Source organism: Eucalyptus grandis, chromosome 5 (genome assembly GCF_016545825.1).
Source record: "Eucalyptus grandis isolate ANBG69807.140 chromosome 5, ASM1654582v1, whole genome shotgun sequence".
NCBI classification, from domain to species: Eukaryota; Viridiplantae; Streptophyta; class Magnoliopsida; order Myrtales; family Myrtaceae; genus Eucalyptus; species Eucalyptus grandis.
Window position 1 is genome coordinate 1,067,857 of NC_052616.1, and position 18,174 is coordinate 1,086,030.

The 18,174-nt window shown below is 39.2% G+C and overlaps 2 protein-coding genes across 2 annotated transcripts; both read left to right on the plus strand.

Annotated features, from left to right (window-relative positions):
* The first annotated feature begins 7,837 nt into the window (after nucleotides 1–7,837).
* Nucleotides 7,838–11,939, plus strand: LOC104445906 (receptor-like protein 7). Its single transcript, XM_010059838.3, has 2 exons — nucleotides 7,838–8,990; nucleotides 10,186–11,939. The coding sequence occupies exons 1-2, from the start codon at nucleotides 7,838–7,840 to the stop codon at nucleotides 11,937–11,939; spliced, it is 2,907 nt and encodes a 968-aa protein (XP_010058140.2).
* Nucleotides 11,940–13,105: 1,166 nt separating this feature from the next.
* LOC120293441 lies at nucleotides 13,106–13,816 on the plus strand. The gene has a single exon (XM_039312763.1). The coding sequence runs from the start codon at nucleotides 13,106–13,108 to the stop codon at nucleotides 13,814–13,816; it is 711 nt and encodes a 236-aa protein (XP_039168697.1).
* The last annotated feature ends 4,358 nt before the right edge of the window (nucleotides 13,817–18,174 follow it).

The following is an 18,174-nucleotide window of genomic DNA, read 5'->3' on the forward strand; positions in this document are numbered from 1 at the left end:
TGCTGGCCAGCTACTCATCGAGCACTACAAAGGATAAAAGATGATATGATACAAAACTTGAAGAGATAATGACACAAATGATTCTTGAATTTTAATCTAATATGTAATGTAATCCTTAAACTTTTAATTTGTAATGTATATATGATTCTTGAACTTTTCATTTAAGTCTATGTGTTCAATTTAATCTCTTAACGATATAAAGATATTCCATGCTATCATTTTATTATAAATAATATCACCATATTGAACAAATGAAAAAACAAACATCTTATTTTCGATGCGGCAAAGAATTGAATAGGATAGTTCAAGTTCAAGTGTCAACAAAATTCATAAAAACTTTATGTTTAAGTGAATACATTTTTAGCCCTAACTTGAGAAGCATCTATGGACTCAACCCATTATTTATGTTTGCATTTATATCCACACTTTCGAAGTTTCTTTATTGGTCTATGCACTAATGACTTGAAGCTTGACTCAAGTGAAAGAGTATGATTACTTCCAACTTAAAAGAGGGGAGAGAACAGTTTTTAGATTTTTTTTAATAAGAATGGCAAAAAAATAAGTAAAAAGAGGAGAGACAAAAGGATACTATATATACTGATTAATGACATGAGTGAGATAGATTGAATTTGAACTCACGAAATATATTTAGAAGTAGGAATTACTAAGGAAATAGGCAATGATCTATAAGATTTCAGAAAAGACCTTTGCTTTCAAAATTTGTTTTTTGAAATTTAAGTATTATTTAATGACACGAGTGAGATAGATTGAATCTAAACTCACAAACTTGGAAATAAGAATATTACAAGTGTCATAATTTATGTACTGTTTTCACTTAAGTATCGTAACTTTCATTCAATCACTTGCCATAACTTTTAAAAAGCGTTTACCCAATTGTCGAAAATCCGACATGGCATCACACTTGGTGAACGTTTTAAAAAAAATTATGAAACTCAAGTCATCGATTAAAAAATTATATGGTACTCAAGTGATTAGAAAAAAAAAAGCAATGGCACACAAATAAGTGCCGTACTAAAATTATGGCACTCAAGTGATATAAAAAAAAGTTATGATACTCACACCGTACGAAAAATATAGCTTTGTAGTGTCCTTAATTTAGTATATTACACTATACAACATCAATGAAAAGTGACCCGGACCGGAGCTGAACGGCCTCTACAAATCCCAAAGCAAGAGAAATTCAAGAGGAGAGAAATGACACGGACGGGAGAGGAGACAGAGATTCGGAGACATCGCATCATGCAAGCGGGAGCTATGAGCATTGCCGGACACCAGGATTGAACCGCCGGAGCTGGAAGCTGTCATCGTCGAGAGAGACGGATAAGATCGAACAGAAGAAGAGAAGGTGTGCGCTCAGCTCAGGTGAACTTCCAGACAGGTTGGAATTCTGCTGGAAACTCGACCCGCATTTTTCCCTTTTTACTAGAAAATATACGTCAGCAGGAGCCACGAGCACGATGAGCAGGCGACGCCAAGACGAAGGTCGACGTGCTTTCTTGGGCGAGGGGAGGGGCTGGAATCCGGAGAGAAATGGGCCCGCTACGTAATGGGCCTTCAGGCCGCGATTGGGCCGCCTAATCGAATCCCAGGCCCGGTCTCGTAATGGGAAACTGGCAATTGTCCCTTTACATCTGTCGGCAGGGGTGCCCAAATGAAAAAAAAAAAAAACTGGAATTGATCGATTTTATTTATTATGATGTGGCTAAAACTAAGTCAAGGAACGACTTCGAAGATAAAGGGTGTTCCGCGTTTATGAGCATGTGAAACAACAGTCACAAAGACTTTTGCCACTTTGAATTGACAAACAAGGGTCATTCTATAGTTTTTTTTTTTTAGAAAGTTAATGTTTTAACATATGATAGTACCGATCACGCACGATCCATAAAATTATTGAATACAATACGTATTTGATCTTTGTCTTATCTCTATTTAGTTGGTTCATATGGCCAGAAATTTTCTACTTTCCTTGTAGACTTGGGCTTAAACCTTATTGGGAGCACCCTGGAAATAAAATCCCAATTCCACCAAGTCTATATGATGTAATGCACCCTTAAGATCTCCCAACAAAATGAACTAATTGAAGTGCACGAAAGCGCCTCTGGATACCACTTCATCGCTAAATTACAAAAAAGGAAAGTTGCGTAGGAGTGATCGTTATGGCTCAAAAGTCAAGTTGCAAACCCAAAACTTACATTAGGAGGCGTGGTACAAAAGAATTGCTATACTTTAACCTTCTTCTTTTTTTTAACTTTTCTTTTTAACCAATAGATATACATAAATAAGTAGGATACTGGCAATTTTGTACAAGATTACATTGAGAAGATGTGTTTGACGTGCAAATTGATGCCGCCGCCCCAAATTCTCAACTAGAGGAAGACTTGGAAGATGACTTTCGAGTCAAGGTGCAGTTGATGACTTACGCTGAACGCGAAGTCGATGAAATACAAACATCGACTTCACCTACACGGCAAGGATTTTGATCATAGACATGACAAGTGCCTCAAATTCTCCGTCATAATTCTAAGTATTGCTCTAATTGCTTATGTTATCGTTGACGGTTGGTGATACACCTCTTATTTTCTTAGCCTTTGTTAAGGGGGAGGATTTGATGCAACTAAAGAAGTTGAATCACATAATTTACGCATAGCATAAACAAATACCAAGTATCAAGGCATGACCCGAGAGTTTAACTCAACGGTTGTAGAATAACAATTGAAATACATAATTCCATTTTAGGGTCATCCACCTTGGTATTTGACTCAATTTGTCCGTACATGAGAATTTCTCGCGATTGCAATTCACCTATCTAAGATGGACTTCATTGTCGTGGAAAAAGGGAGTACCACTAGTTCATTCATTTTGCTCAGTAAGAATAAATGACTTGGACTAAGACCAAATTGAAAGACTAACTACTCGTTCAAATCGTCTTGGTCCTCTTTGAATGGGCTTTTACTACTTAATACACACAAGTGTTGTCACGAGCCTGGTTGGGTGGTCACTTTGGCCCTACTTCTTTTTTTTTGTTAGTCCTACTTTACTCCTACGCTAACTCTCACTCTTAGACCTTTGCTTTGCCTCATTGTATGATGTGGGAGTCGAAACTCACACTTGAAACTAAATCGTCCTTACCCCAACCTTTCCTGAGAATGTGGGGATTCGAACCCCCCACCAATTCTTTTCATTTTGGAATGGTGGCCACTGAGCTTTGGCCCCACTTGGAGGAAACAATATTCCTATGTTCCAGATGTAACTTGATTTGTTTTGTTTAATGTAATTTTGTTATTCTCCACCTCCATCCTCATCCCACCTTGCGAAGTGCGGGGCAAGGTTGGCTATTAGAACGATGAGGAAAAGGATTATATTTTTGCTAGTTCATTTAATAAGAACAATGAATAGATATGGTAAACGAGGAGAGATGCGTTTGTAATTTACTAAGTTGGTACCAATAAATGACATTAGTGATAGATTGAAAATGATTCACAAACTTGTAATTAGAAGTAGGAATTACTAAGGAAAAGTCAATGGTTTATAAGAATTTAGAAATGACCTTTACGTTTTTTAAATATAACAATTATTTAATACTGAACAGTGATTTTTTTTAAAAACCTACGTATACAAAATTTTAACTTCATTTCAAATCACTGAAAAGTTTTTTTTTTTTATAGAATTTTGTGATTTAAAAGCACATTTTTACCAAATTATCAATTATGAGAACAAAAAGTCCATATGACTCAACATGTCACAAAGATATAGAATAATTTGTTATGCGCATGAAATGGAAAGTCCAAACACGACATGCTAAGTTGGTGTTATGAAAGGTTTGATGATTTCTTTGAAAAAATTGTTATGCTATTGCACGTTGATTTTCAGTATAGAGCAGAATAAAATCTGCTCTTTCCTATTCGTTTTTGAGTTTGATAAATGCATTGCTTATCAAGTAAGGATGATCCTCTGTGACCTATTGATTCATAAAGAGCATGTCACGGGCTTCTCCATGCTTAATAAAGGGCATGTCTTAGAACACAAATTAAGGAAATTGTAAAGTTATAGGCTAGCCCGTCCACGTGAAACTTTGGCTAGGAAGCGTCGGATCCACGTTGTACCAGGGAAAAAAAAGAAAGGAAAAAGAAAAAAAAAAAGGTGGATTTAAAAAACTTACCTGGAATTCCAAGATGAGCGGTGTGAACATCCGTTCACTATCTCTTGGAGGGAAAATTTGACCCTTAATTTTTGTGCTTTCTTTGGTTAAGGTCTTTTCAACTTTCAATTTATCTAATCAAATCTAGCCCCTAGAACTGATTCTAATAAATTTGAATTGACGTGTTTGTCGGACCATTTTAGAGTACGAAGTGGGAAAGACAAACTTGCTTTTGTGGACTAGTGTCAAAAATCGTTTCCTCAAATGAATATATAGGTTGAGTATAATAATTAAGTCCACACCAAGCTTCTATGAAGTGCCAAAATACACGTCCTTATTTTCAACCATCAAAAGACAAATTTTGATAAGTTCAAACATAGTATTTTTTTTTTTCTTTTACAGTCAAGTCCATGTTCTTAGAATTTATCTAATCAAGTCTTTAAATTTGCATAATTTTTCTAATCAACCATGCCAATGTTCGAGCACACAAGTCAATGCCAAAATATGAGTCCTTAAAGAATATTAAGTTTGAGTGTAATTATTTAACCCCAGGCGAAACTACATCAAATACCAAAACGCGTTTCCTCCACCTTGTTCAAAAGACAATTTAAAAAATCAAAAGAAAGTTTTGTCTAGGAAGCTTTTTCTTCTCCCGTCGTACAAGGGGTAAAAAGAGATGGATAAAAAATTAAAAAATAAACAACTTTTGACTACTTGCTTGGACTTCCAGAATGAGCAGCGCACCGTTGTTTTGGTCCACCATGTGCGAGCGGTAAAGTTTTACTTTTCCTCCCTTAATTTACACTTTTTTTTTTCAATCTAGTTCTTGAACTTTTAATTCAATTAATCAATTCCTTAAACTTGCATAAATTTTTTAATTGAGTTTGATCTTTGGCACTAGTTCTGATAAGCTCGATCTAATGTAGCAATCAAATCATTTTAGAGTATGACATGGAAAAAAATTAACCTCCCCAAACAAACCACCAAGAAAAAATAATGTAAATGTTTTCCTTTATGGAAATGCCACAGTTATATTGTTTGCCTCCAGGTACAAGGCGTTGAGATAAAGAAAAGCTTCTTATTTTAAGTCATCCTCCGACCTTATCCGAGGGTTTTGTCAACGTGAATTGATTGCAATTGGTGTAATTTACTGAAAAGAATTATTCTCTTTGGGACACGAGGTCACACACTAGTCTCTTGTGTTTTCCTTTTTGGTTTATTCCAGAAATACATTGGGGTAATCTCCTGAACTATTATCTTTGGGGAAACCTTTCCCGAATAAGTTATTAGTCAATAGATGTCATTTAGGTTCATTTCCTAATACATCACTGGGTAATTTTTTCAGCTTTGCTTATTTGGAGACACAATGAATAATTGAAGGTTCAATGGTGGTGGCACAAATTATGTAATGAGAGAGGCCTTTTGTTTCGCTAATGACCCCCTTGGATTTATTGAAGGACAGGTCTAAGTACTCTACTCTTCTCAGGTGGCCAAATTCCCTGGAGATCCATCGACTAATGTTCAAAAATTCTTCTTGACTTGGGTAAATGCCAAAAGGCTAGAATCCTCCTTTAAGACCTTCTTGATCACTAAACGACGGGACGTAAAATTGATTTCATTGACTGAAGGTTCAAAGAACCTGCGTCTTTGGGCAGCTCAACACTTGATGGGGAAGTGTTATATCAATGCCGGTGGTTAGGTTGGTACAACTGGTTTGTCGTAAGGAAGAAAATTCTTTCTTGAGGTTTGTCAAGTTTGTCTTTTTCTTTTCTTTTCTATGTGAAAAAGAAATGGGAAGGGGACCGTACTAATAATACTAGCAATGAATGACGAGCACGGCACGGCAAAACTTTTAGTTCCCACGTGAATTTTCAATTATAGCTTCTTTGACAAATGATGCCTCATCTATGCTTGGACTCTAGAGTCTCCTCGTCATTTCCGAGAAAGTATCATTGGGCCTTTGCATCAATAGATCAAAGTCATCCCCATCGTGGATCACATCAGTCCACAATTGGGCTTCTAGATGGAGGTACGCACAAGCGATCCATATGGATGAACAAACAACTATGAACAACTTTTGTACTTAAAATTTACCCTTGAAGTTATGAGTCAAATCAAAGGACATGAACAATTACCTGGAAGCTTGTCGCCAATTTCCAGTACGTCGCTGAAAGAAAAGAATGGATACTTTTAATAAAGTATGAAATATAGATTAAAAAAAGAGAATGCCAAGCCCCTGCTGCTCTCGGGCCCTACATAACGAAAGAAATGTTCATGCGCCTAACATCCTGCAGTCTTCAAACCCATACAGAAGGCATACCTAAAATCAGTTTAAAGTATTGGGGTCCAGCACTACGAATGGCCAAATAGCAAGATAATTCCATTGCCAGAACCAATTAGAACATGAATTGTAGATAGAAGTTACCTCAAAATAAGAGAAATTATTTCACCCTCGGAAATTATGTGGACGCTTGCTTTTGAGTTTTGTCCAGTCAAAGAAGAACTTAATGTACTGTTTTTACTGTGATTTCTTTTGCTGTCTAATGTCTCTTAATAATGGCTAATGAAAGCTTGAAGAATAGCAAGTTTTTACCCTCTTCATAGCCCTCAGTTTAGTGTTGCAGTCTTGAATGAGGTGTGCGACTTAAGATTTTTCCATAAAATCAATGTCTTCATGTTGCCCCCTTTAGAGCCGTATCTGCTCTTTTTATAAATTTGAATCAAATAGAAAGGTTTACGAAATGAAAACATGAACAAAGATAACACTAATGCAGCACAAAAATAAAACTAAGCCAACCTTTTTGCAGAAAAGTTAATTCAAAAACAATATGGATTATAGGTAGCAAAAATACATTAGATTGTTAAGAAATTTAATCATGGCTCATATATATTTTGTTCACATACATGCACACGCACATAACTCTCTCTGTTTCTGTTCATTCGTGCACATGCGCACATACGACTTTTTTTTTTCTTCTATGCCCTGCTTTTATCTAATAAAGGTGCAGTACCCACTTATTTCAAAGTCTTTATTTGATTATTCTGAGTGCACAGCCATCTATGTCAATAATATAATTTGATCTTTCATCTTTTTATGTTCTGATTGTGTTGATATTTTTTTCGATACTTTTATGTTAAATTGGGTGTTTCTCATTTCACACTTGAAACAGATGTATAGGTGAGTTGAACAAGCAACTCACCTATAAATGGATTATTGATGGAAGTCTGCACAAGCAACCCATGTTGTTGAACAAACAACTATGAACAACATTTGTACTTGAAATTTAGCCATGAAGCTATGAGTCAAGTCAAACGACATGAACTATTTACATGGGAGCTTGTTGCCAATTTCCAATATGTCACCAAAAGAAATAGATGGATTCTATATTAAAAGTATGACGGAGAAATATGGATAAAAGGAGAATGCCAAGCCACTGCGCTTGTGCCCTATATAATAAAAGAAATGTTTATACGTCTAAGATCCTGCAGTTTTCAAACCCATACAGAAGGCATACGTAAATCATTTAAAGTTCTGAGGTCAAGCACTATGAATGGCCAAGTAGCAAGAAATTTCCATTGCCAGAACCAATTGTTGCTGCCTATAAAAACCTTCTACGTTGCACTCTCCCTCGAAAACTCACTTCAGTAACCACAATAACAGAAACAAAAGCAGAAAATATGGCAGCCTTATCATTATATCTGCTGCTTACTTGGATATTCTTGCTGTCTCTCTTTCGTACTAGGTTTGCTGAGGTACTTTGTCATGCGGACGAGAGCTTTGCCTTGATGGAATTCAAGAGAAGTTTCAGAACCAACACGACAGATTGGCGATGCATTCATCCAAAAGTCCATTCCTGGTCACTGGATGGAAGTGGAGATTGTTGTTCATGGGACGGCGTTGAATGTGATGAAGTCACCGGCCGAGTGATCGCCCTCAACCTCAGTAGCAGCTTGTCTCTCGGCACCATGAGTCCTAACACCACTCTCTTTCGACTCGTTCACATGGAGTCGCTCAATCTCGCTTTCAACAACTTCAACTTCTCCTCGATTCCGTATGGCTTCAGCAATCTTTCAAAGTTACAATACCTTAATCTCTCCTCCTCCAACTTCTCCGGTGAAATCCCTCGCGATATCTCGCAACTCTCCAAGTTAGTTTCTCTCGATTTATCAACTTATTGGGATGAGACACTTCGTATGCCCAACATGGGTGGCTTCGTTCATAACTTGACTGGGCTAAAAGAACTTGATCTTTCTCGGGTAAGCTTGTTATCACCTTTGCCACCTATGCTAGCGAATTTCTCTTCCTTGACATTGCTCAGGCTAGTATCTTGTGAATTGAGTGGAAACTTTCCGGTCAGCATTTTCCAGTTGCCAAACTTAGAAGTCCTTTCCGTTGCTGACAATTATGACCTTTCTGGGTTTTTTCCCAAGCCACACTGGGGTTCTCCATTGAAATCCTTGGAAGTTTCCTGGACCAACTTCTCGGGAGAAATACCCTCTTTGATTGGAAATCTTAGTCTCTTGAATGAGTTAAGAGCCGAGAATTGCTATTTCTCAGGATCGCTTCCCTCTTCAATGGGTAATCTTTCTCATCTCACTATACTGGACTTTTACGCAAATAACTTGCAAGGTCAAATCCCTGTTTCCTTTGCTAATCTTACCCAGCTATTGGAGCTACAACTCTCTAACAATAACTTGCAAGGTCCAGTCCCTGTTTCCTTTGCTAATCTTACCCAGCTATCGAAGCTATATCTCTCTGACAATAACTTGAGCGGTGATTTTTTGGAGTGGGTGGTCAACTTGACAAAACTCACTAGCTTGGACATTTCAGGTAATAGTTTCTTTTTGGTTATATTAAGCGCAATTGTGACGTCATCTATGCACTAGCCCACTCAATGGACGACAAGTGGCATTATGGGGGCCCCACCATCGTACGTCTCTCTTTGCCGGTTTGGACGGATCTCTTTCCTCCTCCATCTACAACTCCATGGAACCTGATCTCTCGAGCTCCGTCGCTGCTTGCTCCCACCTCGACCATGACCAAAACCCCCACTGCGACAGCCGCAAGCAAAACTACCATCGCCGCCTCAAGAGCTTCGATTCCGGCAAGGGCTTGAGCTGTAAGGCCTTCTAGCTCGACAAGTTCAGCTAGGTTCTGAACCACGAACAGCTTCTTCATCAACTTCTTCTCCCTCAACTTCCTCAATTTTTTGACCGAAAGAAAAAAAAAAAAACTTCCTCAATTAATCCCCCTGGACGTTGTGATCTTGATGGTTGGATCGACGTGCATCTCGTCCTCCTGCAACCTCCTCAAATCCCTAAGTTTCAGATTGACGCTCCCACTGTACCCGAAGAACTCGGCCTACGCGCTGATTGAACACGCGAGTGGTGGCCATCGATGAAGCCCGATTTCGCGAATCAGACGAACTACTCGATGATGTAGTATGTCCCCTCGTCGCCATAGGCAATGGGGGAGAGGATTGGGTCCTGCCCAGAGTCGAGGTGCGAGGCTCGGAAAGCGTTCACGTCCTCGACAACTAGGCCAGCCGGAAGGCCTTTCGGCTTAGGCCGATGCTGGACTCGAAGCTCCTAAGACGGCGATGGAGGGTTAGGGTTTTGGGAAGGAGGGAGGAGGATAGGATGATCTTTGTGGCATACCTGGAGATCTTGAGAGCATTGTTGAGGTAGGCCTCGAGGCGGAGGAGGAAGTCCCTGTCTCTGGTTTTTCCCGTGGCCGTTGGCTGTTGCGGCAGAGGTTTTGGCGGTGGTCCAGGAGGGAGTGAGCAGTAGTGGAGCTCGAAAGATCAGTGCAGAGAGGAGGAGATCGAGAGAGACTTTCCGATTTTTTACGGTGGGCCCCTCCAATGCCTATTTGTCTGAGTGGGCTAGTGCATAATGACTTTGATCTAATATTTTCAGGCGATGAGATTATTTAGCCAAAGAGAGAAAGGAAATTGAAATTGATGGGGTTAACTAACGCTCTTTTGTCTTGTGTCTTTTTTTTTTCTTTTCTTTCTGTTTGGTAGGTAATTGGTTTGACTTTTCTAGTGACAACTTGCACAATGATATTCTGGGCCCATTGCGGAATCTAAAGGATCTCTATGTGCTTAATCTGGAGTCGCTTAATCTCAATGGCGTTCTCAATGTGAATGATCTATTCGCACTCAAGAACTTGAGACGCTTAGTTCTATCCAACAATAACATATCTTTCACCAAGTCATTCATCAACGCCACTACGTCGAAGCTTATCAACTTAGAGCTGGATTCATGCAACTTGACGGAGTTCCCACAGTTTATAGGCTACTTGAGCAAATTGGAGGGGTTATACCTACAACACAACAGAATTCAAGGGACCATTCCTAGAGGGATGTGGAACAATAGCAAAGAATCTCTCAGGCATGTAGATCTTTCTCACAATCTTTTAACCGGCTTTGAAAATAACCAAACCAATCTTTCTTTGCCGAACTTGGACTATCTTGACATTAGTTCTAACTTGCTAAAAACAACCCTCCCTGTCCCACCTCCCTCGGTCATCGCATATAACATCTCCAACAATTTCCTATTTGGGGAAGTTCCAACATCCATATGTGAAGTGAGCTCTCTTACTGTGCTCGATTTGTCCAACAATACTCTGAATGGCACACTTCCCCCTTGTTTGGGAAGTATTCATCCTTTGATTTTATTGAATCTTGCGAGAAATAAATTGGATGGCATGATTCCTCACGTTTACTTAGATGATTGTGCATTGAGGATGATTGACCTCAGAGAAAACCAACTAAGTGGTATTGTTCCGAGATCTTTAGGAAATTGCAGAATGCTGGAGTATTTGAATCTTGGTGACAACCAAATTAATGATACGTTCCCATTTTGGCTATCGGAATTGACCTACCTAAAAGTAATTGGCTTGCGGTCCAATAATTTCCATGGTCCCATAGAATCTAAGCTAAGCCAGCTCAACTTCACCAGTTTACACATCTTGGACATTTCCAACAACAGCTTCAATGGCGAATTTCCTTCCAACTTGTTGAAGAGTTGCCACGCCATGAAGGTCATGGTTGGTCAAGATAATTTGGCATATTTGGATATTTTTGAAATGCCTCCTCATGCTTCATTCTATATAAGTACGACTTATGCGATGAAATTGATGAATAAGGGCGTGAAAAGGGAATATGCGAAGATTCCAGATGTCCTCATCGCAATTGACCTCTCCAACAACAAGTTTGAAGGGTTCATTCCTGAACTCATTGGAGATCTAGAATCACTTCGCATGCTCAACCTATCAAACAACCTCTTCAATGGTAGCATCCCTCCTTCCTTGGCCAATCTGACAGTGCTCGAAGCACTGGATCTTTCCCGGAACAATCTTGTGGGAGAGATTCCTCAACAACTAGCCCGCCTCACATTTCTTTCGGTTTTCAATATCTCTCACAATCATCTATCGGGACCAATACCACTTGGAACGCAATTTGATACATTCGAGAGTAGTTCATTTGCGATGAATAATGGTTTGTGTGGAAGCCCCTTGCCAAATAAATGCACAAATGGTGAGGATGCTCCACCACCACCATCTTTCAAAGTGGATAATGAAGAAGATTGTCTCTTCAACTTGGATTGGAGAATCATGCTGGTTGGTGCCGGAGTTGGGTTTTCGGTTGGTATTGTGATAGAGAACTTGATCATTGATGAGAAGAGGACGTGGTTCTTGTGCTGCTCCAAGAAAATGGCCAAAGGATGGAAAAAGATGAGGAAAGCTCTGGCAGACAAGAAATTATGTAGCTAGATATTTAATGCTTTGTCTTTAAGTAGATCATTGAGAAAAGTTATACATGCATATGTGAAGATTCTGATCTATGTTTATTAGCTATAGTAATATGGAGATGTTGTGTTCTTGCTCATGAAAGTTATAATTCTTTTGAAGATTCTAACCTGTGTTTGTCCATATATGCATCAGCAATGAATGAATGTTCTGTTGTAATATAGAGACGTAATTGAGATGAGTAGATACTATTGAAAAGCCAATTAATATACATCGTGGACGGCGTTGTAAAATATTTTGTTGTCCATGGAAACCAAGAAGATTGGAATAAAGGTTCTCCTGGTTCACAGGTAGAAAAAGCCTTGCTTTTGTTCATTTGAATGTATATTCGATGGAACTTTCATAACAGAGCATTAGCAATTTGTGTAGTGTCAAGATATTCATGTTGGTTATTTATGTCATTTTCGGTTGGTAGACCAATGTTACACCATGATTGATTACAAATTGTTTCTTCTTTAAAATTTACGAAAACATGTCAATTTCGAGTGTAGTCATATCAAGTTTGTGCTTTTCTTGGAAAATTTGTATTTGTGTTCGAGTCACCAAGGAGATGCCACTTCCCATGCTCTTCCAGACATTAGCTTGCAATTTAAGTGAGTTACCAAGAGCTTTTGAAACTACTTTTTCTTTAAACTAATATGGTATCTTACATGAAAGATAATTTCATAGAGATCATCTTAAGTTAAATGTAAAATTCTTCACTTAAGGAGCATATAATTTAAAAAGTGATTTATTTTTATGAGTATAAATGTAAACACGAAATCTAAAAAATCAACGATTTTAAAAGACTTTCTTGAATTGATCATAAAAATCCAATTTATAGGATCCGAATGAGCAAGCACTAGGGAAGTCACATCTCTATACTCGTCCCACCCCTGCGAAGTGCGGGGAAAGGTTGGTTATTAGAACGATGAGAAAAAGGATTATATTTCTGCCGGCTCATTTAATAAGAAATGACGAAAAATATGGCAAAAGAGCAGAGATAAGTTTGTACTAAATTAACGACAATAGTGATAGATTGAAACTAACTCACAAACTTGTATTTAGAAGTAGGACCTTTGTGTTTAATTTTTTAAAAATATAACTATTATTTAACGTTGATTAGTCTGAATGTTTAAAAACCTACACATATGAACTCTTACCATTGGGAGGCCTTGAGGCGGAAGAAGCCCCGTGTCTTCCGGCATGCTCTCGTCTGGAACAGTGCCATCATGCCTAGGTATCAGTTCAACCTTTGGATTATGGCAAAGGGTAGGCTTCCTACCCAGGCTCTTCTACTGTCTAATGGTAGGATTGATGGTGGATCCTGTCCTTTTTGCAATGAAGTGCCTGATTATATGGACCATCTCTTTTTTGGGTGTCGTGTCACGGCCGACATTGCTTTCTTTTGGGCGGCCAGATGCAATATTCCTTGGTGCAACAGGTCTTGGGCTGAAAATCTTCATTGGGCCACTACCTTGCTGACGGGCAAGGATTTTTATAAGAGCATTGCTCGTTTTTCTTTTGGGGCGCTTTGTCATATCATTTGGAAGAACATGAACACTATTCTCTTTAGAGATGAGCCCCTTTCCGTCCCGGCCATGAAGAATCATCTTTCCAAAGTTGTCAAAGACAAAGCTCTCACCTTCAGGAATGTAGAGGATTCTACTCGGAACAAGAGGTTGGCGTGCAACTGGGGTTGTGACCCAATTATCTTCTCTTCTAGATACCTTGATCCTCCTACCCGAGGATTCCTTAGTGCCTGGTGGCTCTTCTCGCTTTGCCTCTCACTCAAGGTTGTTGCAGCCTCCGCCGGGGTGTCTTTCCCTCATGCCTGCTCATTGTGTGCGTGTTGTATCTAGCTGCCGATTGTTTATGCCGTGCCTATGCTTCTAGTCTTTTAGGCATTTAGCCTTTTCCGATTGTCTCTGGCTAACGGTTGTCCTTGCCGTCTTTGCTCTTTCTTGCTTTCACTTTTACATCTTGGCATTCTTCCACTCATAATGATCTATCTCATCTTGAGTGTAAATTTTTGGTGCCTCGATCTTTTGTAAAGTTTGGTCTTGCCCCAATATACTAATTATTCCTACCCAAAAAAAAAAAAAAAACTCTTTAACTTTATTTAAAATCATTGAAAGGTTCTTTTTTTCTATAGAATTTTGTGATGTTAGAATACGTTTTTACTGACTCATCCTTTACAAAATTATGGGAAAATTCATATGACTCTGATATGTCATAGCGATATAGGATAATCTATTACAAAAATGAATTGGAAAATTCAAATGCGACATGTCAAGTTGGTGTTATAAAAGGTTTGATGATTTCATGAAAAAAATATTATGCCATTTCATGTTATTTATCAATATAGGGAAAAATGGTTTGAAAAGTCCTAAACTTATTACACTTTTTTCCAATTCGGTCATAAATTTTTTAACTCATGCGAATTGAGTTCTAAACAATTTTCACGTTTTGCCAATTAAATTCATTTTGTTAATTTTAGCTAGATATCGCTTATGTGGACGTCATCCGTCCTATATAGCATAGCTAGTGTGGACGTGGACAAATTTTTCCATGACCTACCGATTCATAATGAAAGTCACGGGCCTATCCATGCTTAATGAAGGGCATGTCATAGAACATAAATTAATGAAATTTGTAAAGTAATGGGCTACTCCATCCACGCGAAACTTTGGCTAGTAAACATTGGCTCCACGTTATACTAGGGAAAAAAGAAAGGAAAGGAAAAAATAATTGATTTGAAAACTTGCCAGAATTCTAAGATGAACAGTGTGAATCCACTATCTCTTCAACAGAAAATTCGACTTTTCGTCTCTTAATTTATGTGCTTTTTTCGAGTTAAGGTCTTGAACTTTCAATTAATCTAATCAAGTACAGCCCTTGCTGTCGCGACCTAAATTTCGGGTGCACTACCTAAAACTAGGTTAATGGACTATTAAGTCTTTAAACTTAGCTCGGGCTTTCCCAAGCCCATACCAATTCACGACTTAATGTTCAAATATTTAACATGCAAAAGATTATTATTTAGGAGTCGCCACTAATCGGTTTACGATAGGTCGATTAGACATCTAAGTAAAATAATGGGAGAATTATTTTACTCCTACGAACCAGAGACTAAAGGTACGGAGACTTGGTTACACTAGATTTCTCTAATGCCTTTTCGGTACCATTTCTTTTTAATTTTCAAAAATGTTTTTTGCAGGCAGCTGATTTATTTTAACCTAAATTACTATCATACAAATGTGGTGACCACACGGGTGCTCATCCATTATTAAAACATTCAAATAAAAATAATAAATAAATAAATTGCATCACACAAAGCAAGCAATCTTTTTTTTTTTGGGGGGTTTCTTAAAATTGGAATTTTTTAAAATAAAGCATGCATTTTAACTACATGACCTAACTTTACTAATAAAAAAATTCTAATCAAATGATCCTATTATGCAAACTACTTAATATGCATCTCATATTTTTTTGTATTTTTCAGAATTAATAAAAACCCTAATAAACTATCTAAAAGGATAATTTTCTAATTTATTCTAGGGATTAATTTGACTTAAACCCTATCCTATCTTAGAAAACTATTTTTTGAAAGATGAGATAATTAAAATGTGCGATCATTATCTAAAAAATTAATTTAGGTCCAACCCTAACTTATTTCTAAAAGTGCAACCCTAAAAATATAATCCTAATAAAATTCTAATGTACTAAACCTACATGTTTGATTTACTAAACCTATATGCTCATGCAGAATTTTGATTTTTTTGATTTTTTTATATTTTAATTATTAAATAAATATTAAATCTAAACTATCAACAAAAATAAAGGATTAAAATAATAAAAAAAATAACATGTTATCTCACAGGTCAAATTAACGATTATTCTAACCCTAATTATCACGACAAAGATGTCAAAATAATTAAAAATCTAATCCAAAGTCTTACGGATCAAATTAATAATTATAATGATTTAACAATTAAAATTCTATCAAAAAGCCCAAAAATTAATATAATTAAAAAATAATCCGAGGATAAAATTAATAATTATAATAATTCCGACAAAATCCTTGCGGATAATGCCTACAAAATGCACAAATATTAACATTGACAAACCACATTCTAACTTAAACAATAATAACGAAACTTAAAATAAGTAAAATAAAATAAAAATAAAAATAAACCACCTAAGGACTCAACGCTTCTCGCTGCTGGTGGAGCGGCTATGACGTGGGCGCTCGAGCTGTGACGCGGGCGCTCTGGCGGAGGGGCGGCTTGCTGAACGGCGAGGGCGCGGGATCGCGGCGACGCGGAGCCGGTGTAGGCACGGGTGAGGAGCGGACGCGCGGTGGTGAGTGGCGTGGAGACAGCGCGGGCTGTTGACGCGGGCGTCGGGGGTGACGACCGGATCGGCAACAGCAGGAGCGAGCAGAGGTCCAGGTGCAGGGGTGACGTGGGGGAGCTCGAGCAACGGTGATCGGCGCGAGGGGTTGGGCAGCAACGGCGGAGCGGCGGTGGCGCGGCGAGTAGATGTCGCGGGTGTCGCTTGTGGCCTCGATTTGCAGGACGATGGGCTACCGTGGGTGTCGGGCGCTGGTTGTCGCAGGGCAGCGGCGTTTGAACGGAGCGGAGGTGGCGCAGGCGTCGGCGTCGGCAGTGAGCTCGTGGGTGAGAGAGATCTCCGGCGGCTGGTGGGACGCCGTGACCGACGCTGGGGGCGGAGCTGCGGACGTCGCTGGTGCAGGCGCTGGTGAGGCGGCGGGAGCAGCAATGGCAGCGAACAATGGCGTCGCGGGCTGCTGCAGGGGCGCGGAGGTGCGGCAATCAGCTCGGGCTGCTGGCGAAGGGAGGCGTGGCTGCAGTGGCGGCACTCGAGCGAGCTGCTGGTGGTCGCTCAGGCGAGGGGCGGCGACCAGCAAGATGGCGCAGAGGTGCTGGCCCGAACAGATGCGCAGGCGGAAGCAGAGGGAGCGTCGGCAACTGCTGCGGGCGAGCGACGGAGATGCTGTTGCGGTGCAACAACGTCAGCGATGTGGGTTCGCCGGAAGGAAAGGGGCAGCCGCAGCGACGATCGGGGTAGGGAGAGTGGCGGACGCGGGGATGAGCAGTGACAATGCTCGCGGTGTCGAGCGAAGGTGCAACCGCGGCGACGGTGCCCGGAGGCGGAGGCGCTCGGAGGCAGGGGCGTTGCTAGCTGCTGGGTCGGAATTGCAGGTCGCCGGGAGCGGCTGCTACGACGCGTAGGCGGTCTGGGCGAACGACGGCAGCAAGGAGCTTCCCCCTCGAAGAAGAAGACCTGTTTTCCTTTTCCTTCTTTTTTTTTTTTTTTTTTTTTTTTACTCTTTTCTGTCTATTCGCACGTCCTCTCTCTGCCCCTTTCTGCACTCACGTCTCTTCTCTCTCACTCTTTCTTTCTCTTTTTTCTTTTTCTCTTTTTCCTCACGAATTCTCTCCTCAAGCTTTTCTTCTCTCTTTTTCACGAATTTTCCTCTCAATTCGCCTCTGAAATTTTTCGAATTCGCCTCTTTTTTTCATGAAAATGAGCCTCTCTTTTCTAGTAATTCGAAACGATATTTTTACATGGCATTTTCTGAGTTACTATTTCTTGTCACGTTAAATCAAATCTGTATGATTTGACAATCACCTCAATTCTTGTCCATTTTTCACTTGATTTCAAAATTGTTGCTACATTTAACAAAATCCGGACATTAATCAGAATCTCATATTTCCTTGCATAATCAAATCAATTTTCTCCATTTTCATTTTTTTTCTTTTTTTACTTGTTCAAAATGCAATTTTATTTTTCCAAAATTATGTGTCAACACCTGCCACCAATCCTAATAAATTTGAGCTGACGTCTTCGTCAAACTGTTCTAGGGTACGAAGTGGGAAAAAGAAGACTTGCTCTTGGGGACAAGTTAGTGCGAAAATGTCTTTCCTCATACTTTTCTTCCCCGAATATACATACTCTTTTAGTTGAGCAATTGAACTTTAACATATCTATTTAGATCCTTTAACTTTCATAATTTTTTTAGTCAAATTTAACCTTCGATACCAATTTTGATAATTTTGAACTGAAGTGGTTGCCAGATTACATCACAGCAAGATGTGGGAAAAATTTGCCTTTGCAGCCAAGTCCACGCAAAATTGGGTCATTACCAGATGTTTAGTTGACGCGAGAATTTGTGCTAAAATGTCCCTCCTAT

Coding starts and splice junctions, on each gene's coding strand:
- LOC104445906 (XM_010059838.3), top strand. CDS start 7,838: ATGGCAGCCTTATCATTATATCTGCTGCTTACTTGGATATTCTTGCTG. Junction 8,991..10,185: donor CACTAGCTTGGACATTTCAG/GTAATAGTTTCT, acceptor TCTGTTTGGTAG/GTAATTGGTTTGACTTTTCT.
- LOC120293441 (XM_039312763.1), top strand. CDS start 13,106: ATGAACTCTTACCATTGGGAGGCCTTGAGGCGGAAGAAGCCCCGTGTC.